The sequence below is a fragment of the Macaca nemestrina genome, chromosome 14 (genome assembly GCF_043159975.1).
Source record: "Macaca nemestrina isolate mMacNem1 chromosome 14, mMacNem.hap1, whole genome shotgun sequence".
In the NCBI taxonomy this organism is placed as follows: domain Eukaryota; kingdom Metazoa; phylum Chordata; class Mammalia; order Primates; family Cercopithecidae; genus Macaca; species Macaca nemestrina.
The window spans coordinates 111,481,251-111,499,603 of NC_092138.1; the positions used below are offsets into that span (position 1 = coordinate 111,481,251).

The 18,353-nt window shown below is 54.5% G+C and overlaps 1 protein-coding gene and 1 non-coding gene across 3 annotated transcripts in view; both read left to right on the plus strand.

Moving 5' to 3' along the window:
- The first annotated feature begins 5,855 nt into the window (after window positions 1-5,855).
- LOC105464032 (argininosuccinate synthase 1) overlaps window positions 5,856-18,353 on the plus strand; it is a 57,544-nt gene continuing 45,046 nt past the window's right edge. The window contains exons 1-5 of one of the 2 annotated variants that reach the window (XM_011711651.3): window positions 5,856-5,968; window positions 11,179-11,238; window positions 11,840-11,989; window positions 13,108-13,217; window positions 15,163-15,231. In XM_011711651.3, coding sequence (XP_011709953.1) covers window positions 13,113-13,217; window positions 15,163-15,231 — 174 coding nt within the window. In that variant the 5' untranslated portion in view covers window positions 5,856-5,968; window positions 11,179-11,238; window positions 11,840-11,989; window positions 13,108-13,112. The remainder of the gene's footprint in view (window positions 5,969-11,178; window positions 11,239-11,839; window positions 11,990-13,107; window positions 13,218-15,162; window positions 15,232-18,353) is intronic. The other variant, XM_011711650.3, reaches the window with a different exon arrangement.
- LOC112423529 (small nucleolar RNA U13) lies at window positions 10,767-10,868 on the plus strand. Its single transcript, XR_003014006.2, has one exon. It is a non-coding gene; the product is annotated as a small nucleolar RNA U13 (small nucleolar RNA).

Here is an 18,353-nt window from a genome sequence, read left to right on the forward strand (position 1 = left end):
GCCCTTCCTTGGGCCAAACGCCCCTCTTTGTGCGACTCCAGGGGTCAATGGGTCAGAATTGGAGCGCTGCTCTTCGCTAGGCTGTTAATTTTTTATGGAGCTGGGGACTTTGTGGAGGCAATGCAGAGGTGGAGACCCACAGAGGGGAGGTGCCACTCCTCTCTCACCCCTGCTGTCTCCTGCAGGCTGCTCCCAGTCTCACCCAGGCTTTCCATGTTTGTAAAACTACTACTTGTTAAGTCTCTGTCCAGTGTCTTATAGACTCGAGGGGTGTGTGTGTGTGTTTGAGACAGAGTCTCACTCTGTCACCCAGACTGGAGTGCAGTTGCACTTCTTCCCCGCCCCCCGAAAGGATGGTTCCCGAGCAGAGGAGGCCCCTCCCAAGCAAGCTTCGGCCAGAGCCGGAGAGTATTTTCCATCCAAGAAGGGTGTTTGCCACTTCTCTTTTTCTAGCTGCCAGCTGTCATTGGCCAAGGTTCTGTCCAAGCCGCCCAGCCCCCTGGCGCCACCTGACCTCCGCAAGTCTGTTTGCACCATCAGGGGTGGAAAACAGGCCTGCAGGTTGCTCATTGACCTCCCTGATGTGGATTTTCCACGAACCCAACAACTGGACTCTGCGTTCCTGTGGGCGGGGACTGGCAACCTAGGGTCTGGCCTGGAGGACACTCTCTTTTTCCAGGGCCAATGCCCAGGCTTGGGCAGTGGCAAGGTGGCTTGTGGTGCCAACCATGAGGAGGTTGCAGGGTAAGATTCTTTGAAGTCTCTACACATCCAGGCCCCTTCATGCCCAGCAGGTACAGAGCCCTTGGGTGGCCGAGGCGAGAGAGGGAGGCAGGAGGAAGCCCACTCCAGGGCTCTGTGCCCAGGCTAGATCTATGCCTTTAGGTGGCTGGGGGCATTTGACAAGAACATGTCCACTAAGCTTGCTCTATAGACATTCAGACAAGTGGCCACAAAAGTTAGAGCCGAGGCCAGGCACGGTGACTCACGCCTGTCATCTTAGCACTTTGGGAGGCCGAGGTGGGTGGATCACCTGAGGTTAGGAGTTCGAGACCCGCCTGGCCAACATGGTAAAATCCTGTCTCTACTAAAAATACAAAAATTAGCCAGGTGCGGTGGTGGGCGCTTGTAATCCCAGCTATTCTGGAGGCTGAGGTAGAAGAATTGCTTGAACCCGGGAGGCAGAGATTGCAGTGAGCCGAGATTGTGCAACTGCACTCCAGCCTGGGGGATAGAGCGAGACTTATCAAAAAAAAAAAAAAAAAAAAAGGTCAGCGCTGACTCTTAGAAAAGCCCACTGGCTGCAATGTGGAGCATGCAGCAGAGGGGATGGTGAGCACAGGCAGGAGGATAGGTGAGGTGTCTCCTGCAGAGGTGCATGTGAGAAGTCCTAGTCATCCAGGCTAAGATAACAGCAGTGAGGAGTGAAAGCAGGAACCAGAGTGCTCACGTTCTTCCATTTTCTTGCTGGAGCCCTCAGCCCTCTGCTCTGTACCAGTATCAGAGCTTACGACAAGCAACTGATCTGGTAGGGGAGGAAAAGAATAAGAGAGGCATCACTAAGGAGCAGTGTGTGGAAAGACCACATGGCAAAAAGGGCTTGACACGTTGAAACAACCACAGCCAGGCCGGTAGCAGCAGTATAGTGGGTAAGGGCAGAGGAGGAAGTACAGGCATTGAGATTTGATCCTAAGAGTCATGGGGACCATCAAAACCTTGTTTCAGAAACCATTTTATTCATTAATATTGCAGTATATAGCTCTAAAACTTTACAAATGTTTCAATAAAAATATAACTACAAGCTGAGTGCAGTGGATCATGCCTGTAATCCCAGCAATTTGGGAGGTCAAGGTAGGCAGATTGCTTGAGGCCAGGAGTTCAAGACCAGCCTGGGCAACATGACGAAACCCATCTCCACTAAAAATACAAAAATTAGCCAGGTGTGGTGGCACATGCCTGTAGTCCCAGATACTAAGGAGGCTGAGGTGGGAGGATCACTTGAGCCCAGGAGGTGGAGGCTGCAGTGAGCCAAGATCGTGCCACTGCATTCTAGCCTGGGAGATAAAGGAGACCTTGTCTCAAAAAAGAAAAGTAACTACAATATCATTATTATTACACCTAAAAAATCAATAGTAATTCTGTCTTGCTGTTATTGAATATCCGTGTTCAAACTTCCAATTGCTTATAAAAATATTTCTTTTGCACTTCAAAGAAATCAGGATCTAAATGAGATCTAAACATTGTGATTTATTTTATTTTATTTTTGAGACAGAACACATTTTGTGCCCAGGTTGGAGTGTGCAGTGGTGCAATCTTGGTTCACTGCAATCTCTGTCTTAGTTCATTGCAACCTCTGCTCCCCAGGTTCAAGCAATTCTTGTGCCTCAGCCACCTGAGTAGGTGGGATTACAGGTATATGCCATGACACCTGGTTAATTTTTTGTATTTTGAGTAGAGACAGGGTTTCATTATGTTGCTCAGGCTGGTCTCAAAGTCCTGGCCTCAGCGATCTGACCGTCTAACCTCCCAAAGTGGTGGGATTACAGCCATAAGCCACCACACCCAGCCTTGATTTTATCTTTTATAACTCTTTTAACCCAAAGATTCCCCTTCTGTTTCTTTTTTTTTCTTAAAAATCAATTTAATTGAGGTATAATTTTTTCCAGGAATGCAAGGTTGGTTCAACACCTGACAGCCAATCACTATAATTCACCACATTTATAAAATAAAGGAGAAAATCATATGATCATTTCAATAGGTGTGGAAATAGCATTTGACAAAATTTAGTGCCTATTTTTCTAAAAATCTTTCAATAAATTAGGAAGAAAAGTAAACTTCTTCTGACAAAAAAAAAAAACCTATGAAAAACCTACAGCTAACATTGTACTTAATGGTGAAAGACTGAATGAATGCCTGGGCCTTCTGCAGCTCCCAGAGCTGCATGTACTCCCAAAATATGTATAACTAAGATATATCAGTGAAAAATACAAAAAAAAAAAAAAAAAAAAAAGAAATTGAGGACTTTTATACCACCTATCAAAGATGTCTCAACCTACCAGGTCTTCCTCTCCACTGAATGGAAGACTTAGGCCTTTGCCTGGGCACAGGCCTCCACCTGGCCAGTCATCCAAAGTATCCAATAAAATATTCATCTCAGAGCTGGGCCCTGGAGTACCCGTAGCTGTGAACCCAAGAACTCTATCTCTTAAAACAGACAAACAAACAAACAAACAAACAAAAACCTCTCTGGCTGTTGGGGAGGAAATGTTGGAGGGGCAACTAGGGGAAGCGGGGGAACCAGCAAAGAGACTTAAGTAAGAAATTATAAGGGTCTGAGTAAGAGAAGATAGTGGCCCTGTGTGGAGGAAGTAGAGGTGGAGAGAAAGGGGCAGACTTGATATATTTAGAAGATATGAATGTTGTTGGGCACAGTGGCTCACATCTGTAATCCTAGTACTTTGGGAGGCTGCGGTGGGTGGATCACCTGAGGTCAGGAGTTCAAGACCAGCCTGGCTAACATGGTGAAACCCATCTCTACTTAAAATACAAAAATTAGCCTGGTGTGTTGGCAGGCCTGTAGTCCCAGCTATTCAGGAGGCTGAGGCAGGAGAATTGCTTGAACCTGGGAGGCAGAGGCTGCAGTGATGGTGCCACTGTACTCCAGCCTGGGTGACAGAGCAAGACTCCAAATTAAAAAAATTTTAAAAAAGAAGAAAGTCTGAGTGCCTCAGATCCCAGTGCCTTTGTTTCTCCACCTGCTCAGGCTAGGTGCTGCTTTGTTTTTAGGAATGCCACCAAGACTCCTGGAGGACCCCTGACCTGGGTGTAGGCAGGGGGTAGGATGAAAGACAAAGGCCATGGTGACCCAGCCTCAGGTGGGGGAATCCCTCTGGGCCACGCCCCACCTTGGCCCCCAGCACTGCTCTACAGGGTGAGGGCCAGGGCAGGATTGAAGGTCCACCTGGCTGATGGAGGGGTCCAGGCAGAATACAGCTCATTCAGAAGCTGGCCAGTCCTCCCTCACCTTGGTCTCTGCCTCTGGGAAACCACTCACCCTGCTGTTGGTGGTAGGAGGGTGGTGGCGGGGGAGGGTTGCTGCTGGCAGTTTGGGCCCCTGTTTTCTTCTCAGGAGAGCTGTGACCTCACTGCCCCTCATGTCACTGGTGCCTGTATGTTAGGAAGGGTCTGTCCCCTAGGCTGGAACAATTTCTGAGGCAGGGAGTAAAGGTCCCAGCAGCCTGTGACCCTGGGACTGTGACTTCAGCTCAGACTGGAGCTAGAGCAGAGGGTTTGGGCCAGAGCTTCAGACACTGGATTGTGGCTCCACTCTGCCACTCACATGCTGTGTGGACTTGTGAAAGATACATCATCTCTCTGTGCGTCAGGTTTCTGCCCATACCATGGGAATAACAATCACAGGTACTTCATACAGGGTAATCGTGAAGATGAAAACAGAATGCTTGCTCTCTCCAGGGAGCCCTCCCAATGAGAAAACAGGCACAGTGGGGAGTGACCACCCCAAGGCCACACAGCTGCTGCAAGGGTGTCATTTTGTGGGCATTCCTCACTTGCCTCCTGCTAGTGTGGAAGGCCCAGAGACTCCACGAGGCCCCCAGCTGGTCCTGTGAGAGGGCCAAGGGGGGCCAGCTGTGATACCGCCTCCTAGCTGGAAGGGGCCTCAAGCCATCTATGTACACCCAGCCCCATGTGGCTCACCGGGGGCCCCTTTGCCATCAAGGGCCACATCCCAGGTTTAGGTGCCAGAGAACTAAGGGGCTTAAGAGAGAATAGAGCTATGGCTTTGTTTGTGAATTGGTTTGATCCTTTTCTCCTTCTCGAAGGACTCGCAGCTATTGTTGCTGGCCACGGGCTTGAGGCAGTGGTGGGGGCTGGCTGGCAGAGGGGCTAACAGTGGATGGTGGTTAAAAGGAGTGCTGACTCCAGGGTAGCAGCTGGGCAAGGCTTGGGGCTCCCACCTCCCCCAGGTTCAGAGCCGGCTGAGGACCAGGAGTCCTCCCCTCTGGGGTCAGGGCTCACTATGGAACAACTGCCTTGGATGGGGTCCCAGGACCTGCTGTTTTACTGGGGCTGTGGTTGCGGTGATCAGGGCTTTGGAGCCGCGAGAACAAGCTGGGAAACTCCTGATGTAGAGAAATTTTTGAAGTCGGGCCTGGGGTCACAACTCCCAGCTGCTTTTTACAAGCAAGAGACTTCACCTCTCTGAACCTCAACCTTCCCTCCTGTCCAGTGGGTTCGCAGCCAGACAGTCTTTTATTCACTGCTTACTGGGTGCCCTCTGGAGTCTGGGCAGGTGCCAGACTCTGAGAAGACAGCCAGCAACCAGCCCTGGCCTGAGGGATGAAAGCCGGGCCTTCCCGCACTGGCTCACTTTAGGGTTTCTCATCCTTACTCGGCTCCCGGGGGCTACGGTGGGGAAGGAGGGGCTCTGGGAGCTGCAGAAGGCCCGGGCTGCCGGCTCCCTGCGCCAGTGGAACTTTTATCCCCGTTTCCACCTCGAAGGGTTTGAACGCTTCCCCAGGCCCAAGAAGCAAGTCTCTCGAAGGACGGCTGCGGCCACCCCCCGCCCCTGAGTTACATGGGTCGCAGCCACTGCCGCCCTCCTTGGCGCCGCCAGCCCGCGGGCCAGGGCCAGGAGCCGTGAACGGCCTACACCCCCGCCGGCACGCCCCTGGGAGGGTGAGCCGGCGCCCGGCCCAGGCGGGGACCTGGTGGGAGGCGGGTGGAGGTGGGGACGAGGCCGGGGGAGGCGGGCCCCGCCCATCTGCAGGTGGCTGTAAACCCTGAGCTGCTCCAGGCGGGGGCCGGGCCCGGGGGCGGGGTCTGTGGCGCGCGTTCCCCCCACGTGTCCCAGGTCGCCGGCCCTGCCCCCCCGGGCCCTGTGCTTATAACCTGGTATGCGCACCCCTGCCGGCCCTGCTCTGCCGCCTACCACCGCTGCCCGAGCCCGGTAAGGAGCCCTCGGCCCCTGTCGCTGCCCACTTCCTAGCCTAGGGCACCCCCTTCCCGGGCCCAGCCGAGGAGGCGGAGGAGACGCGCGTTCCGGGGCCCGCGGAGGCAGAGGGCGGACCCCCGATCGCCACTCGCCCGGGAGTGGGACCCAGGCAGGAGTGAAGAGGCTCGCGATGCTCAGACGCCTGGCGTCGGATCCCAGGTTCCTGGAGCCTGGGTGACGCGGCGGGGGCGCGAGTCCCCGGGTCCGAGGAGCGGGTCTGGTTATTTGTTCCCTGCGCAGCCGGGTCCCTTCGGGACTCATTCGCGGATCCGGCTTCCTCTGTGTCGTGAAGCCCCCACATGGAGAACTGGGGAGTCCGGAGCGTGTGGGGGGCTCCCGATTCTCTCTCCCTCTCTCCGACTCGCCGTCTGTCTCCACCTCTATTTCTCGGCGTAAAACCAGGATTCCAGCGCCTCTCGGGCTTGGACGTATCGCTTTCCCCGCAGCCTCAGTTTACCCTGGACAGATGGGCGTGGTGGCCCTGGCTCCCTTCCCTGCAGGGGGCGGCAGCCACCCAGCTCTCCCCGGTGGGGCTGGCAGTCTCCCGGCCTCGCGGCGGGTTTCCTGCTGGCCTGGGCTGGGCTCTGTGGGAGGGGCGGTGCCAGGAATATCCTCTATCCGGGCTGCTGTTGCCTTTGGCCCCTCGGCGACTGCCCCCTCCAGGGAGACAGGGTCATTGTGAAAGAGAGGAAACTCCTCTCCCAGTCCGCGGGGGCTGTTCCTGAGGAGGGCTGGCCTGGCCTCAGTAGTCTCTGAGAAGTGGAGAGTCCGCTTTCGAGCAGCCGGGTCAGGCTGCAGGTCTCAGGGCAGGAACAGACCTGTTCTCTCCCCAGGGGTAGATCAAGACCTAGGGGACCTGGGCTTTGATCCTCGGCTCCCAGCAAGCACACACCCGGTGATGGGGAGACCTGGTGAGGCCTTGGCTCAGCCTCCAGATTCCCAAGCTTCCCTTTCATTTTCTTTTCTTTCTAAAAATTTATCAGAGATATGGACTCATCATGTCGCCCAGGCTGGCCTCGAGCTCCTGGGCTCAAGCGATCCTCCTCCCTCTGGCCTGCTAAAGAGCTGGGATTACAGGCTCGAACCCCCCGAAGCGCCTGGCCCCCAAACTTCAGTCTGTTAGAGCTGGCTGGGGCTGAGGGCTCAGGAAACATGCAGATAGTGTGAGGCTGCTAAGGGCTCTGTATAGACTGTTGGGCGCTGGGCTTGGGTCCAATTACACAATAACTGTGCCTGGGGTTAGGTTCTGATGAGAAGGAGGGAGAAGCAGCCACACAGACTGGGAAGCTTGGCTAGGAGCAGGTACTGGAGGAGTCTCCATTCCAAACTCCCTCTCCCTCCCAGACTCCTTTGGCCCAGGGCCTGGGGCGCGGAGCTTGGGGGTGGGGGCGGGGCCCTGTCCTGGAGGGGCCATCTGTGCACCATGCTGAGAAGTAATTCTGGTTCTGCTCTGTGTGGGTGGATCAAGTGAATGAATAGTGACTCCTGCCTGCTGAGCGCCTGGGCAGGGCCAGGCACGTGGTAAGAGGGAAGGGGAGGCCCCACTCTCAGCACAGTCTCCTTGCTTGGGAAGCAGGCCCAGGGCCCCAGGAGCTTTGGGGTGGAGCCAGGTCCAGAACTGCCTGCTGCGCACGTGCTTCCCCCTCCCAACCGGGGCCCATCTCATCTTTGGCCCGTGGGTGCTGGAAGGCCAGCCAGGTCAACCAGATGCCTCATTTGAGCACTGACTACACAGCCCCCGAAGTCAGTGGTTTGCCTGTGGGCACCGGGCACCCATGTGGAAAGAGGTAACTTCTCTGGAATTCAGAGTCTAAGGCTCTGTTTTCTGATGCAGCTTTGGGCAAAGTTGATCTTCCAGGGCGTGGCCCCCTCCCCAGAACTGGGGGAGACCAGGCACCCACAGGCACTCTGATATGAGTTGAGTGAATGAAGAATGTGCCCTTCCTCCATCACCAAAGACAAACCGAGCTCAGCCGAGTTAGAATGGCAGAGAGGGGTTGCAGGGTAACCTTCCACCAGGCAGCAGGCCTGAGCTGTATAGCACACAGGCTCTCCAGAGGAATAGTGGGCAGGTTGACCATGACCCACTGGGGGACTGGTTTTCTGGAAGGTGTGTAGAGCAAAGGGGAGAAAATGTGAGGTCTCCTAGGAGCCAGGGAGAGAAGGGCAGAGTGCAGGGAAGAGCAAGTGGCCTGCAGTCAGGCTGGGGTTGAAGCCACTAGCCTGTGACCTCGGCGAGCCGCTTAGCCTCTGCCTCTGCCTCTGTAAATAGGTGGCAATGGTAGTCTCCACCTTAAGATGATGCACCTGTGACTCTGAACATAGTAGCTGCTCTTGTTGTCATTCCAGCTCTGACGTTTTCAAGTAGCACGAGTTTTCCTTAGTGTCAAGCGGGCGCCCAGGCTGGCCTGTTTGCTGGAAGCTGAACAGATGGCTGTGGCTGGGGCCACAGAGAACGCCATCCCAGTGAAAGCCAGGTGGCTCTGGTACCTTGATGCAAGGCGACCTTCCCTTTTGGTCTCTTCTGGTGAAGGAGGGCTGGAGGGCAGTGGGCATTTGCCAAGGAGCTGGAAAAACCTGCTGTGGCCGTTTCTGGGGGATGTGGTGGGGGTGGAGCTGGGACTAGGGGAGGCTGAACTCAGCCAGGATCTGCCTGCCAGGCGCAGCTCCCAGGAAGAAAGTTCAACGTCCGGGAGGGTCAGAACCCAGAGGGCTGTTAGGTTGTACAGATGGGGAAATTGACGCTTAGCAAGCCAGGAACTTGGCTGAGGTCAGCCATGGCAGCGGTGCACAGAGCTTAGTGGACACATGCTTTGGTGCCCAGCTCTGGGCTCCTTCCCCCAGCATCTCACCAAATCCTTACAGTTGCCCTGTGGGGAGCAGGCTGTTCGAACCCCCATTTCGCAGCTGAGCAGTTATGCTAGAGAGCTGGAGCCACTCAAACCCATGTCTGGTGGACTTGACCTGTGTGCCGTGCCTGGCGTGAGCACTCACTGGATTGCAGCTGCCATTCCTTCTCTCCCTGTCACTTCCTCCCTGACAGCAAGCCCTCAGTTTTTGCCTCGGGCTGCAAATGCAGCTTAGGGACCTGCTGAGGCTGAGGGAAGAGGGTGCCCCACCCGCTGCTGGGAGGGCAGGAGCAACGCTGCTGTCTGATTACATCATTTTCCCAAGTCCATCTGCCCAGCTCATTTCTCTGCATGCATACACAGGCCCCAACACCCACACACATGTGCATGCACACAGGCACACATGTGCAAGCCCAAACACATTACAAACATGCATGCAAGCACACACATTGTGTACTCTCAGGTACACACCCCTGGGTTAGTACACACACACACACACTCTGTCTCAGGTACACACGCCAAGTCCATGCATTGCTTCACCATGCCCAGCCCCAGAGGCTGAGGGCCTCAGAGCCCACATCTGCCCAGATACAGCCTGGCAGGCAGGAGGGGCTCACTGGTTTCGTTTTGTTTATTTAAGACAGAGTTTCACTCTGTCACCCAGGCTGGAGTGTGGTGGCACGATCTTGGCTCACTGCAACCTTTACCTCCCGGGTTCAAGTGATTCTTATACCTCAGCCTCCCGAGTAGCTGGGACTATGGGTGCATGCCACCACACTCAGCTAATTTTTGTATTTTTAGTAGAAATGGGGTTTTGCCATGTTGGCCAGGCTGGTCTGGAACTCCTGATCTCAAGTGATGCACCCACCTCGGCCGTCCAAAGTGCTACGATTACAGGCGTGAGCCACCGTGCTCGGCCATGAGAGCATGTGTAGGACTCCACAGCTTCGGGGCACCCCAGCCGTCTCTTTGCAGTGAGGAGCTGACCTCCAGAGAGTGGAACTAACAGCATTGTTCTAAGTGCCTGCCACAGGCATCTGGGAGATGGTCCCTGTTTCCATGGAGCTCATAGTGGGGGAGAGGGCAGTTAGAATACAGCATGATGGCCGGATGTGGTGGCCCATGCCTGGAATCCCAGCACTTTGAGAGGCTGAGGCAGGCAGATCACTTGAGTCCAGGAGTTCAAGACTAGCCTGGGCAATGTGGTGAAACCTGATCTCTACAAAAAATACAAAAATGAGGCAGGTGTGGTGGCATGTGCCTGTAGTCTCAGCTACTTGGGGCTAGTGGCACTGAGCTGGGGTGGAAGGATCCCTTGAGCCCAGGAGGTCGAGGCTGTGGTGAGCTGAGATTGCATCACTGCACTCCAGCCCAGGTGACAGAATGAGACCCTGTCTGGAAAAAAAAAAAAAAAAAAGAAAGAAAGAAAAAGGAAGGAGGATAGAGCTCTGATAGGCAGGAGGCATGGCGGGTCACTGAGGCGATGCAGCTGTTTCTGCAGAGCTGCCGCTCCCTGTGCCTACCCTCTTGGCTCCAGGTGCCTCTGGGAGGGGGCAGGAGCAGGGGTGACTCTCAGAACTGGGTGAATCTTGGGCCAGCATCATCAGATCACACTTGCCCAGGACTTCCCTTCTTTGAGTCTCCCCGAGAGGGATGGTGGTCTTGTACCTGCGAGCAGTGGGTTAAGGAGCTGAGCCGATGTGAGTTTGAGTCCTGGCTCAAACAAGATGCAGGGCAAAGTTCCTTAGCCCAAGCCTCAGTTTTCCTGCCTCTAAAATGAAGAGAATCCCAAATGGAAGGGGTCAGCCTAAGACGGACATGTCCATTCCCTTGATTGTGGAGTTGGTGTCACAGGCGCATCTGCAGGCCGAAACTTGCTAAATTGGACACCAAAAACTATTCGATTAGTTTTGTAGCTCGTGAGTGTGCTGATGGGCTATTCTCGTGTGTTTGCGAGGTACCACCCTCAAACTTTGTTATGATGTTGGCTCATTACCCATCTGATATTAAAAAAAATGCAATTTATGATCTGTCAAGTAGACCTCAATAGAGCTGTTTTACAACATACAACAGAATTTCTCCCAACCCAACCACACCACCCACGCCATCACACACAAACAGGGATAGGCTTCCACGCATTTCCTGAATGCCTTCTGGGGCAGGGGGCAGGGGGCAGGGGGCAGGAGGCAGGACAGGTGGCTCTGGGGCTCCTGGGCTTCCCCTGCTCAGTGAGGCTGTTCACAGGACATAAGGTTTAAGGCCTCTGGGATGGCCCGGGCCGCCTGCAGGCAGCTGAGTAGCTTTGCTTTTGCACAGTGGTTCACTGCACCGTGAAGACAGATTCCAGACGCCAGGAACTCACGCCTCCAATCCCAGGTACTGCCCACCTTAAGCCCTCCCTGCCTCCCTTCCTCCCTCCTTCCCTCCATCCTGCATGGCCAATTGCCTGGCTGCAGTTGCCATGGATACCACCTGCTGGCTCCAGGGTCAGGGCCTGCTGAGTCACCAGCAACTCGGGGGCAGGGGCTTGAATGCCCAGTAGGGACATTGTGGGCACCCACCAGAACCACCTCCTCTGCCCCAGCTGCATGGCCCATGAGGTGTTTCCCCTTCTAAGTCCAAAGGGCAGCACAGGCCTGTGAGCCCCGGCTGACTGGCGGGTGGGACCGCGCAACATGACAGGACTGAATACTCATGTGACAGGGCTCCAAAGTCCACCTGGCTACACGGCCGCGCTCTGCGGCACAGGCCGGAAGGCCTGGGAGAGCCACTTCCTCTCCCCGAGCTTCCAGGCACACGGACAGTGCTCAGGATAGCAATGCCTGCATCATTGCAATGGTGATGGCCGGGTGACCCTTTGGGGCTCCACTTCCCCAATAGTGTCTAATAAAGACCCTGGGTGACACTGACCTTGTGACGTTGGTCGGACTCAGGTGGAAACATTCCCAGGCAGAGCAAACATGCCCTGTCCATTCAGGAAATGTGGGATGCTGGGGCCAGGTGTCCGCAGAGGCTGGAACCCGGAGGCCTGGGCCCACATCTGCCCCTGCTGCTTGTTGATCGGATGGCCTAGGGCACGTGACCTCGTCTCTCCAACCCTGGTTTCCTGTTCAGCAAATTGGACACAGTAAGGGCACCCAAGCCCAGGGCCACAGGAGGCATGTGGGGGAGGCAGAGTGAGCCCAAGGGCAGCCCAGGATTCAGGGAGAGCCCTCGGGGAAGAAGCATGGCTGTAAAGACCAGGAGACAGGAGGCCGTGGTGCCTTCAGGACGCTACATTGTGGCGGAGGGTGGGGCAGGATGGGAGACCGCAGGCGCTTCCCGGCTGCAGAGGGCTTGCTCACCCATCTGTCCCCCTCCCGGGAAGGGCCGCTGGTTGCAGAGGTTTTAGGCCTCTGCCTATCTATCGCCTTCCCTCCCTGGGCCTCAGTTTCTCTACCTGCACATTGGGGGAGTTGGTCTCTGAGTCCCTCCAAACTGGGCATTGGCAGAGTTGAATTCAGAGGTGCTCACATTTGGAGAGACACCATGTCTAAAATTCCAACCAGCGAAGGTGCCATGGGGCTCCAGGTAGGAGAGGCACTGGGGCTGGGCACCTGCCCCACAGCATCCTGCTCCACCTGCAGGTGGGTGTCGGCACTGCACACTGGGGAAGCAGGGATTCGTGTGCGCTGTGTGACCCTGAGCCTGCCACTGACCTCTCTGAGCCTTGCTGTCTGCCTCTCCAGTAGGGATGACGACTCCTACTTCATGGGGTTGTACTGGGGGCTCAGGGGCACAGGGAGATCCAGCTGAGGCTCCCAGGGCCCTGCCAGTGCTTGGCAAGGAGCAGTTCTGATGGGGGATGTGTCAGCTGCCAGAGGCTCAGAGCCAAGGCCCCTCCCACATCTCCTGCCTGAGTGCATTCTTCACATCCTGGCCTTGGGCCAAACTGCTCAGCCTCAGCCGCCTTACCTCCCTGCTGGGGGATCAGGTCCAAGAGATGCCTCTACCCGGCCAGGCTAGGACGGCAGTCAGCATTCCCAGGCCCCAGCGTGGTCCGTGGGGGTGTGTGCAGACTGCGAGGTCAGGGTCCCCGGGGGTGGCAGGCGCTGAAGGTGAACATCCTGTTCCCGACCTCCAGTGGCAGCTTGCCTGGGAGACAAGGCTGTCCAGGGCCAAGGCTGAGGCGGGGCCATCTGCAGGGGCTGGCGGGGGTCACTGGCTGTCTCAGGGTCACTCAGGTTCTTCCTCGACTCCCGCCAGACACTATGTCCAGCAAAGGCTCCGTGGTTCTGGCCTACAGTGGCGGCCTGGACACCTCGTGCATCCTCGTGTGGCTGAAGGAACAAGGCTACGACGTCATTGCCTATCTGGTGAGGGAGCGACCTGGGTGTCTGTCTTCCTGCATGTCCCGCAGCTTGTCCTGTCCTCCCCCTGCCAGCCTCTGTCCGGGTTGTCAGCCTGTCTGCTCACCGTCACTCAATCAAGCCTGGCCTCTTCTCTCTAAGCCAGTCTTGAACTGGAACTAGGAAAATAGCTTCTCATTGTACTGCCTCACTTCCTCTATATGCAAATTGGCCATCCTTGAGATGCCTTCCAGAGCCAGGTGATGGGGGCGCGGGGAGGGCACAGCAGTGACCTTGGCAGTGCTGCTGCTCCGCCTGCTTGCAGAGAGACGGTGGGCTGGGACCTGCTACCAGCCCTGGGAAGGCACACAGTCTTCCCATCTCCAGAGTACGCTATCAGCCTGCAATAATTCCGCAAAGATTGTGGAAACCCGAGCTGGAAGGACACTGGGGGTCACCTGGTTCTGGGATGGGAAATAGGTCACGGGTAATGGGTTATGCGTGATGCCACTTCCCCATCCAGGGCCCATAGGAGTCATCCCTTGCAAACCAGCTCCTCTCCGACTGAACCTGACCACAGCTCTGAGTCCTCTGTGTGGCTATGCTAGTCAGGACTGTTGGGTGTAAATTTTAGAAACTCAACTCAAACCAACTTACGTGAAAAGGAAAGGGAAAAGACAATTCTTGGCTCACATAACTGAGAAGTCCAGGGATAGGATGGCTTCAGGTAGGGCTGGATCCAGGTGCTTCTAAGATCTGTCCCCAACTCTACTTGGCTTCATTCTTGGCCTCTCCACAGGGCAGGCAAGGCTCATGGTCACCCTCATAGCCCACCTTTCCCAAAAAGGAGGGCTTACCACCAGTAGGGCCCATGGGAACCCACCGTGCATTAGTCACTATGACTGCATCATGGGGTGCGAGACTTGGGCCATGAGCCTGCTCCCACAGTGGGCAGGATGTGTTCCTCTCCATCCCTGTGGAATGGGGTCCACCCAGGAAAGAAGGTTCTGTTTCCAGAGGAAGTGAGGCTGGGTCTCTGGACAGACAAAACTTAGCTCTTGCCAAAAGTGATTTGTTTGCTGGCATATCGGCGTGTCTCACCACACTCAATGCCCTTGTCATTCAGGTTGGGGAAAGTGAGCAGGGGAAGAAATACTTTGCTCACAGTCACCTGGTGGGTGAGAGCACAGCTTTGAGGGGCTGCAAAGAGCCCAGGTGTATCCATCTCACTGTAGGCAGCACAGCGGGGCAATCTGAGCAGGAGCTGGCCGTATAGAGCCCTGGGCTACCACCTGGGCGATTTAAAAGCTGAATGTGATTCAGAGAAGCACCTGCAGCTGGGCTTTGGCAACATTCCAGTGTCTGGTGAGCAGAATAAAGGGCGCGAGGGCTGAGGCCAGGATCTGAGCAGCAGGCCAGAGTCCAGGCAGGAGGAAGCATGGCAGTGTCTAGACAGGGGCCGTCGGACCCCGAGGTCAGGGCACCGGCCGCAGGGACAGAGCTGGAAGTTCCTGAGCACGGGCTTCTCTGCCTCCCGCCTCTTCAGCTGCCTTAGGATGGCCCAGTCTTTGACTGGGGAGGAGAGCTGGAGGCTAGGAAGGCCCTGACAAGCTAATCTTTGCACTGGCCGAGAAAGAGTTTTCTGGAAAACACAGATGAGTTTCAGGAGAACCCTAGACTTTTCCAGCAACGACTGCAGCCTATGTGGCCAGGGCCAGGCTCAGCCAGTGCTCCAACCCACGGAAGCCACTGGCCAGCGCCACGTTGCAATCCAGCTCCCTGTCTCACCTCCTGGAAGAATCTCACCTCTCCAAGCCTTGGACTTTGTGCTTTTTCCTTCTTACTGTGACTTGGCCATGGAATGGAAGCTTTTTCTGTAGCAGGGGATGGGTGGGGGGCTGCTGTATGTGGACGGTGCGAACCCAGGGCTCCCCGCAGTGGCTGACAGGGCCTCTCTGCTTCTGCTCCTCAGGCCAACATTGGCCAGAAGGAAGACTTCGAGGAAGCCAGGAAGAAGGCACTGAAGCTTGGGGCCAAAAAGGTACCAGGCGGGAGGCAGGGGTTTGGGCTGGGAGTGGGGCGGTGATGTGGAGGGGCAGTGGTGGATGCTCCTGCCCCGGGGATCCCATCCCTTCCAATGTGTCTTCTTGCTTCTAAGAGTGTGAGATCTGCTCTCAGGTGTGTGAATACTCTTGTTTTTCTGCCTCCCCCAGGCCCCCTTCCACCCACTCACCTTCCCATGCAGGTGGAGTGTCTCTTCCCCACCCACCTACCTTCTCTTCTCTTTTATCTCTCTGTCCATCTATGCACCCACTCACCCTCTTTTATCTCTGTTTATCCACTCATCCACATATCCATCCATCATTCATCCCTCCATTAGCTATCCATCCATCATCCATCCATCCATCATCCATCTACCCATTCATCATCCATTCATTCATCCATTATTCATCATACATCGTTCATCCATCCATTACCCATCCATCCATCCACCCAGCCATCCATCACCCATCCATCACCCATCCATCCATTCACCCATCAACCATCCATCCATCCATCCATCATCCATCCACCTATCCATCCATCACCTATCCACCCATCCACCCATCCATCATCCATCCACCTATCCATCCATCACCTATCCACCCATCCACCCATCCATCATCCATCCATCCATTCATCCATCATCCACCCATTCATCCATCCATTCATCCATCATCCATCCACCCATCCATCCATCACCCATCCACCCATCCATCCATTCATCATCCATAATTCATCCATCCATTACCCATCCACCCATCATCCATCATCTATTCATCATACATCCATCCATTCACCCATCATCCATCCATCCATCTATCCATCCATCTCCATCCATTCATCCATCATCCATCCATCCATCCATCCATCCATTCACACCTCATCCATCCCTCCATTCATCCATCCATCCATCATCCATCTATCCATCCATCATCTATCCATTCATCCATCATCCATCCATCCATCCACCCATCATCCACCCATCCACCATCCATCCATCCATCATCCATCTATCCATCCATCATCCATCCATTCTTCCATCATCCATCCATCCATCCATTCACCCATCATCCATTCATCCATCATCCATCTATCCATCCATCATCCATTTATTCATCCATCATCCATCCATCATCCATCCATCCACCATTCATCATCCTTCCATACATCATCTATTCATTCATCCATCATCTACCCATGCATCCATCCATCATCTATCCATCCATCCATCCCACTATCCATTCATCCATCCATCCACATATCCATCTGTCATTAATCCCTCCATTGTCTATCCATCTATTCATCTAGACAGCCAGCGATTTACCTATCCATCCCCCATCTGTCTATCCCTCCATCCTTCATCCATCCACCATTTATCCATCCATCCATTCATCCATCCATCCATCTGTCGTCCATCATCCATCCATCTGTCCATCATCCCCCTACCTGTCCTTCCCTCTTTTATCTCTCTGTCTACCCATTCTTCCATTCATTCAACAGAATCAGAAAACTCATTGAGTCTGGTGCATTGATTGTGAATCTAGGCATGTGGCAGGCAGACCCCTGTCCCATACGGGACATATATGGTGAACAGGGTCATCAGGACCCCTGCTCACATGTGCTCACTCCCCATGGAGAAGCCCTTGCCACTTGTGCCCCTTCATTTGGGGGAGTGAGCAGGGGACATAACAGGGATGATGTGCAAGGCCACCAGCCCACCTGCCGGGTCAGAACTGATCCCCTCTGTGGGTGCTTCTGCAAGGTTGTCAGGGTAATTAGCATGTTAAAATGGACATGTTAAAATTAGCATGTTAAAATGAGGGAGTGGATGCCCCAGTCCCAAGTCACCTACTGGCCACAGGCCTGGAACTAGAATGTCCCTCCTTGGTTCTGTGTCTCCCAAGTGCTGGAGAGGAGAGGGGTTGTCCGAGCAGTAGCCCAGGATGGGGAGAAAGAGCTCTGAGTGTTGAAGATTGGAGGAGAGGGGTTGTCCGAGCAGTAGCCCAGGATGGGGAGAAAGAGCTCTGAGTGTTGAAGATTGGAGGAGAGGGGTTGTCCGAGCAGTAGCCCAGGATGGGGAGAAAGAGCTCTGAGTGTTGAAGATTGGAGGAGAGGGGTTGTCCGAGCAGTAGCCCAGGACGGGGTGAAAGAGCTCTGAGTGTTGAAGATTCGAGTGCACTTTCAGCAGCGCGGAAGCAGGGCTTTGTGCACGCCTTCGGCTTTTGTCCTTTAAATGAGCAGTTCTCAAATCTTTGGGTCTTGGGAACCCTCTACACTCTAATTAACGTGGAGTTTTTCCATATTTATTTTCTTGCATATAACATTAGGATGGGCCAGGAGCAGTGGCTCATGCCTGTAATCCCAGCATTTTGGGAGGCCGAGGCAGGTGGATCACCTGAGGTCAGGAGTTCAAGACCAGCCTAGCCAACATGGTGAAACCCCATCTCTACTAAAAATACAAAAGTTAGCTGAGCGTGATGGCGGGTGCCTGTAATCCCAGCTACTCGGGAGGCTGAGGCAGGAGAATCACTTGAACCCAGGAGATGGAGGTTGCAGTGAGCCGAGATTATGCCACTGCACTCCAGCCTGGGCAACAACAGCGAAACTCCGTCTTTAAAAAAAAAAAAACCAACCAACCAAACAAACAAAACACACTTATCCTAATGTTTTTCATATATCCTTAGTCCCAATTGCTTTCTTTTCTTTGCCTTTTATTTCATTTCTTAAAAGGATTTTTTCAAAATAATTATAGACACAGGAAGTTGCAAAAGCAGTACTAAGAATTTCTCGACTCTTAAAAATTATTGAAGGGCTTGGCTGGGTGCAGTGGCTCACGCTTGTAATCCTAGCACTTTGGGAGGCTGAAGAGGGCAGATCTCTTGAGGTCAGGAGTTCGAGATCGGCCTGGCCAACCAGCCTGGTTTCTTTAGTAGTGAAACCCCACATGCCTGTAGTCCCAGCCACTCGGGAGGCTGAGGCAGGAGGAACCTGGAAGGCTGAGGTTGCAGTGAGCCAAGATTGCACCTCTACACTCCAGTCTGGATGACAGAGTGAGAGTCCGTTTCAAAAAAAAAAAAATTATTGAAGGCCTTAGAGAGATTTTGTGGATAATATCTGTTG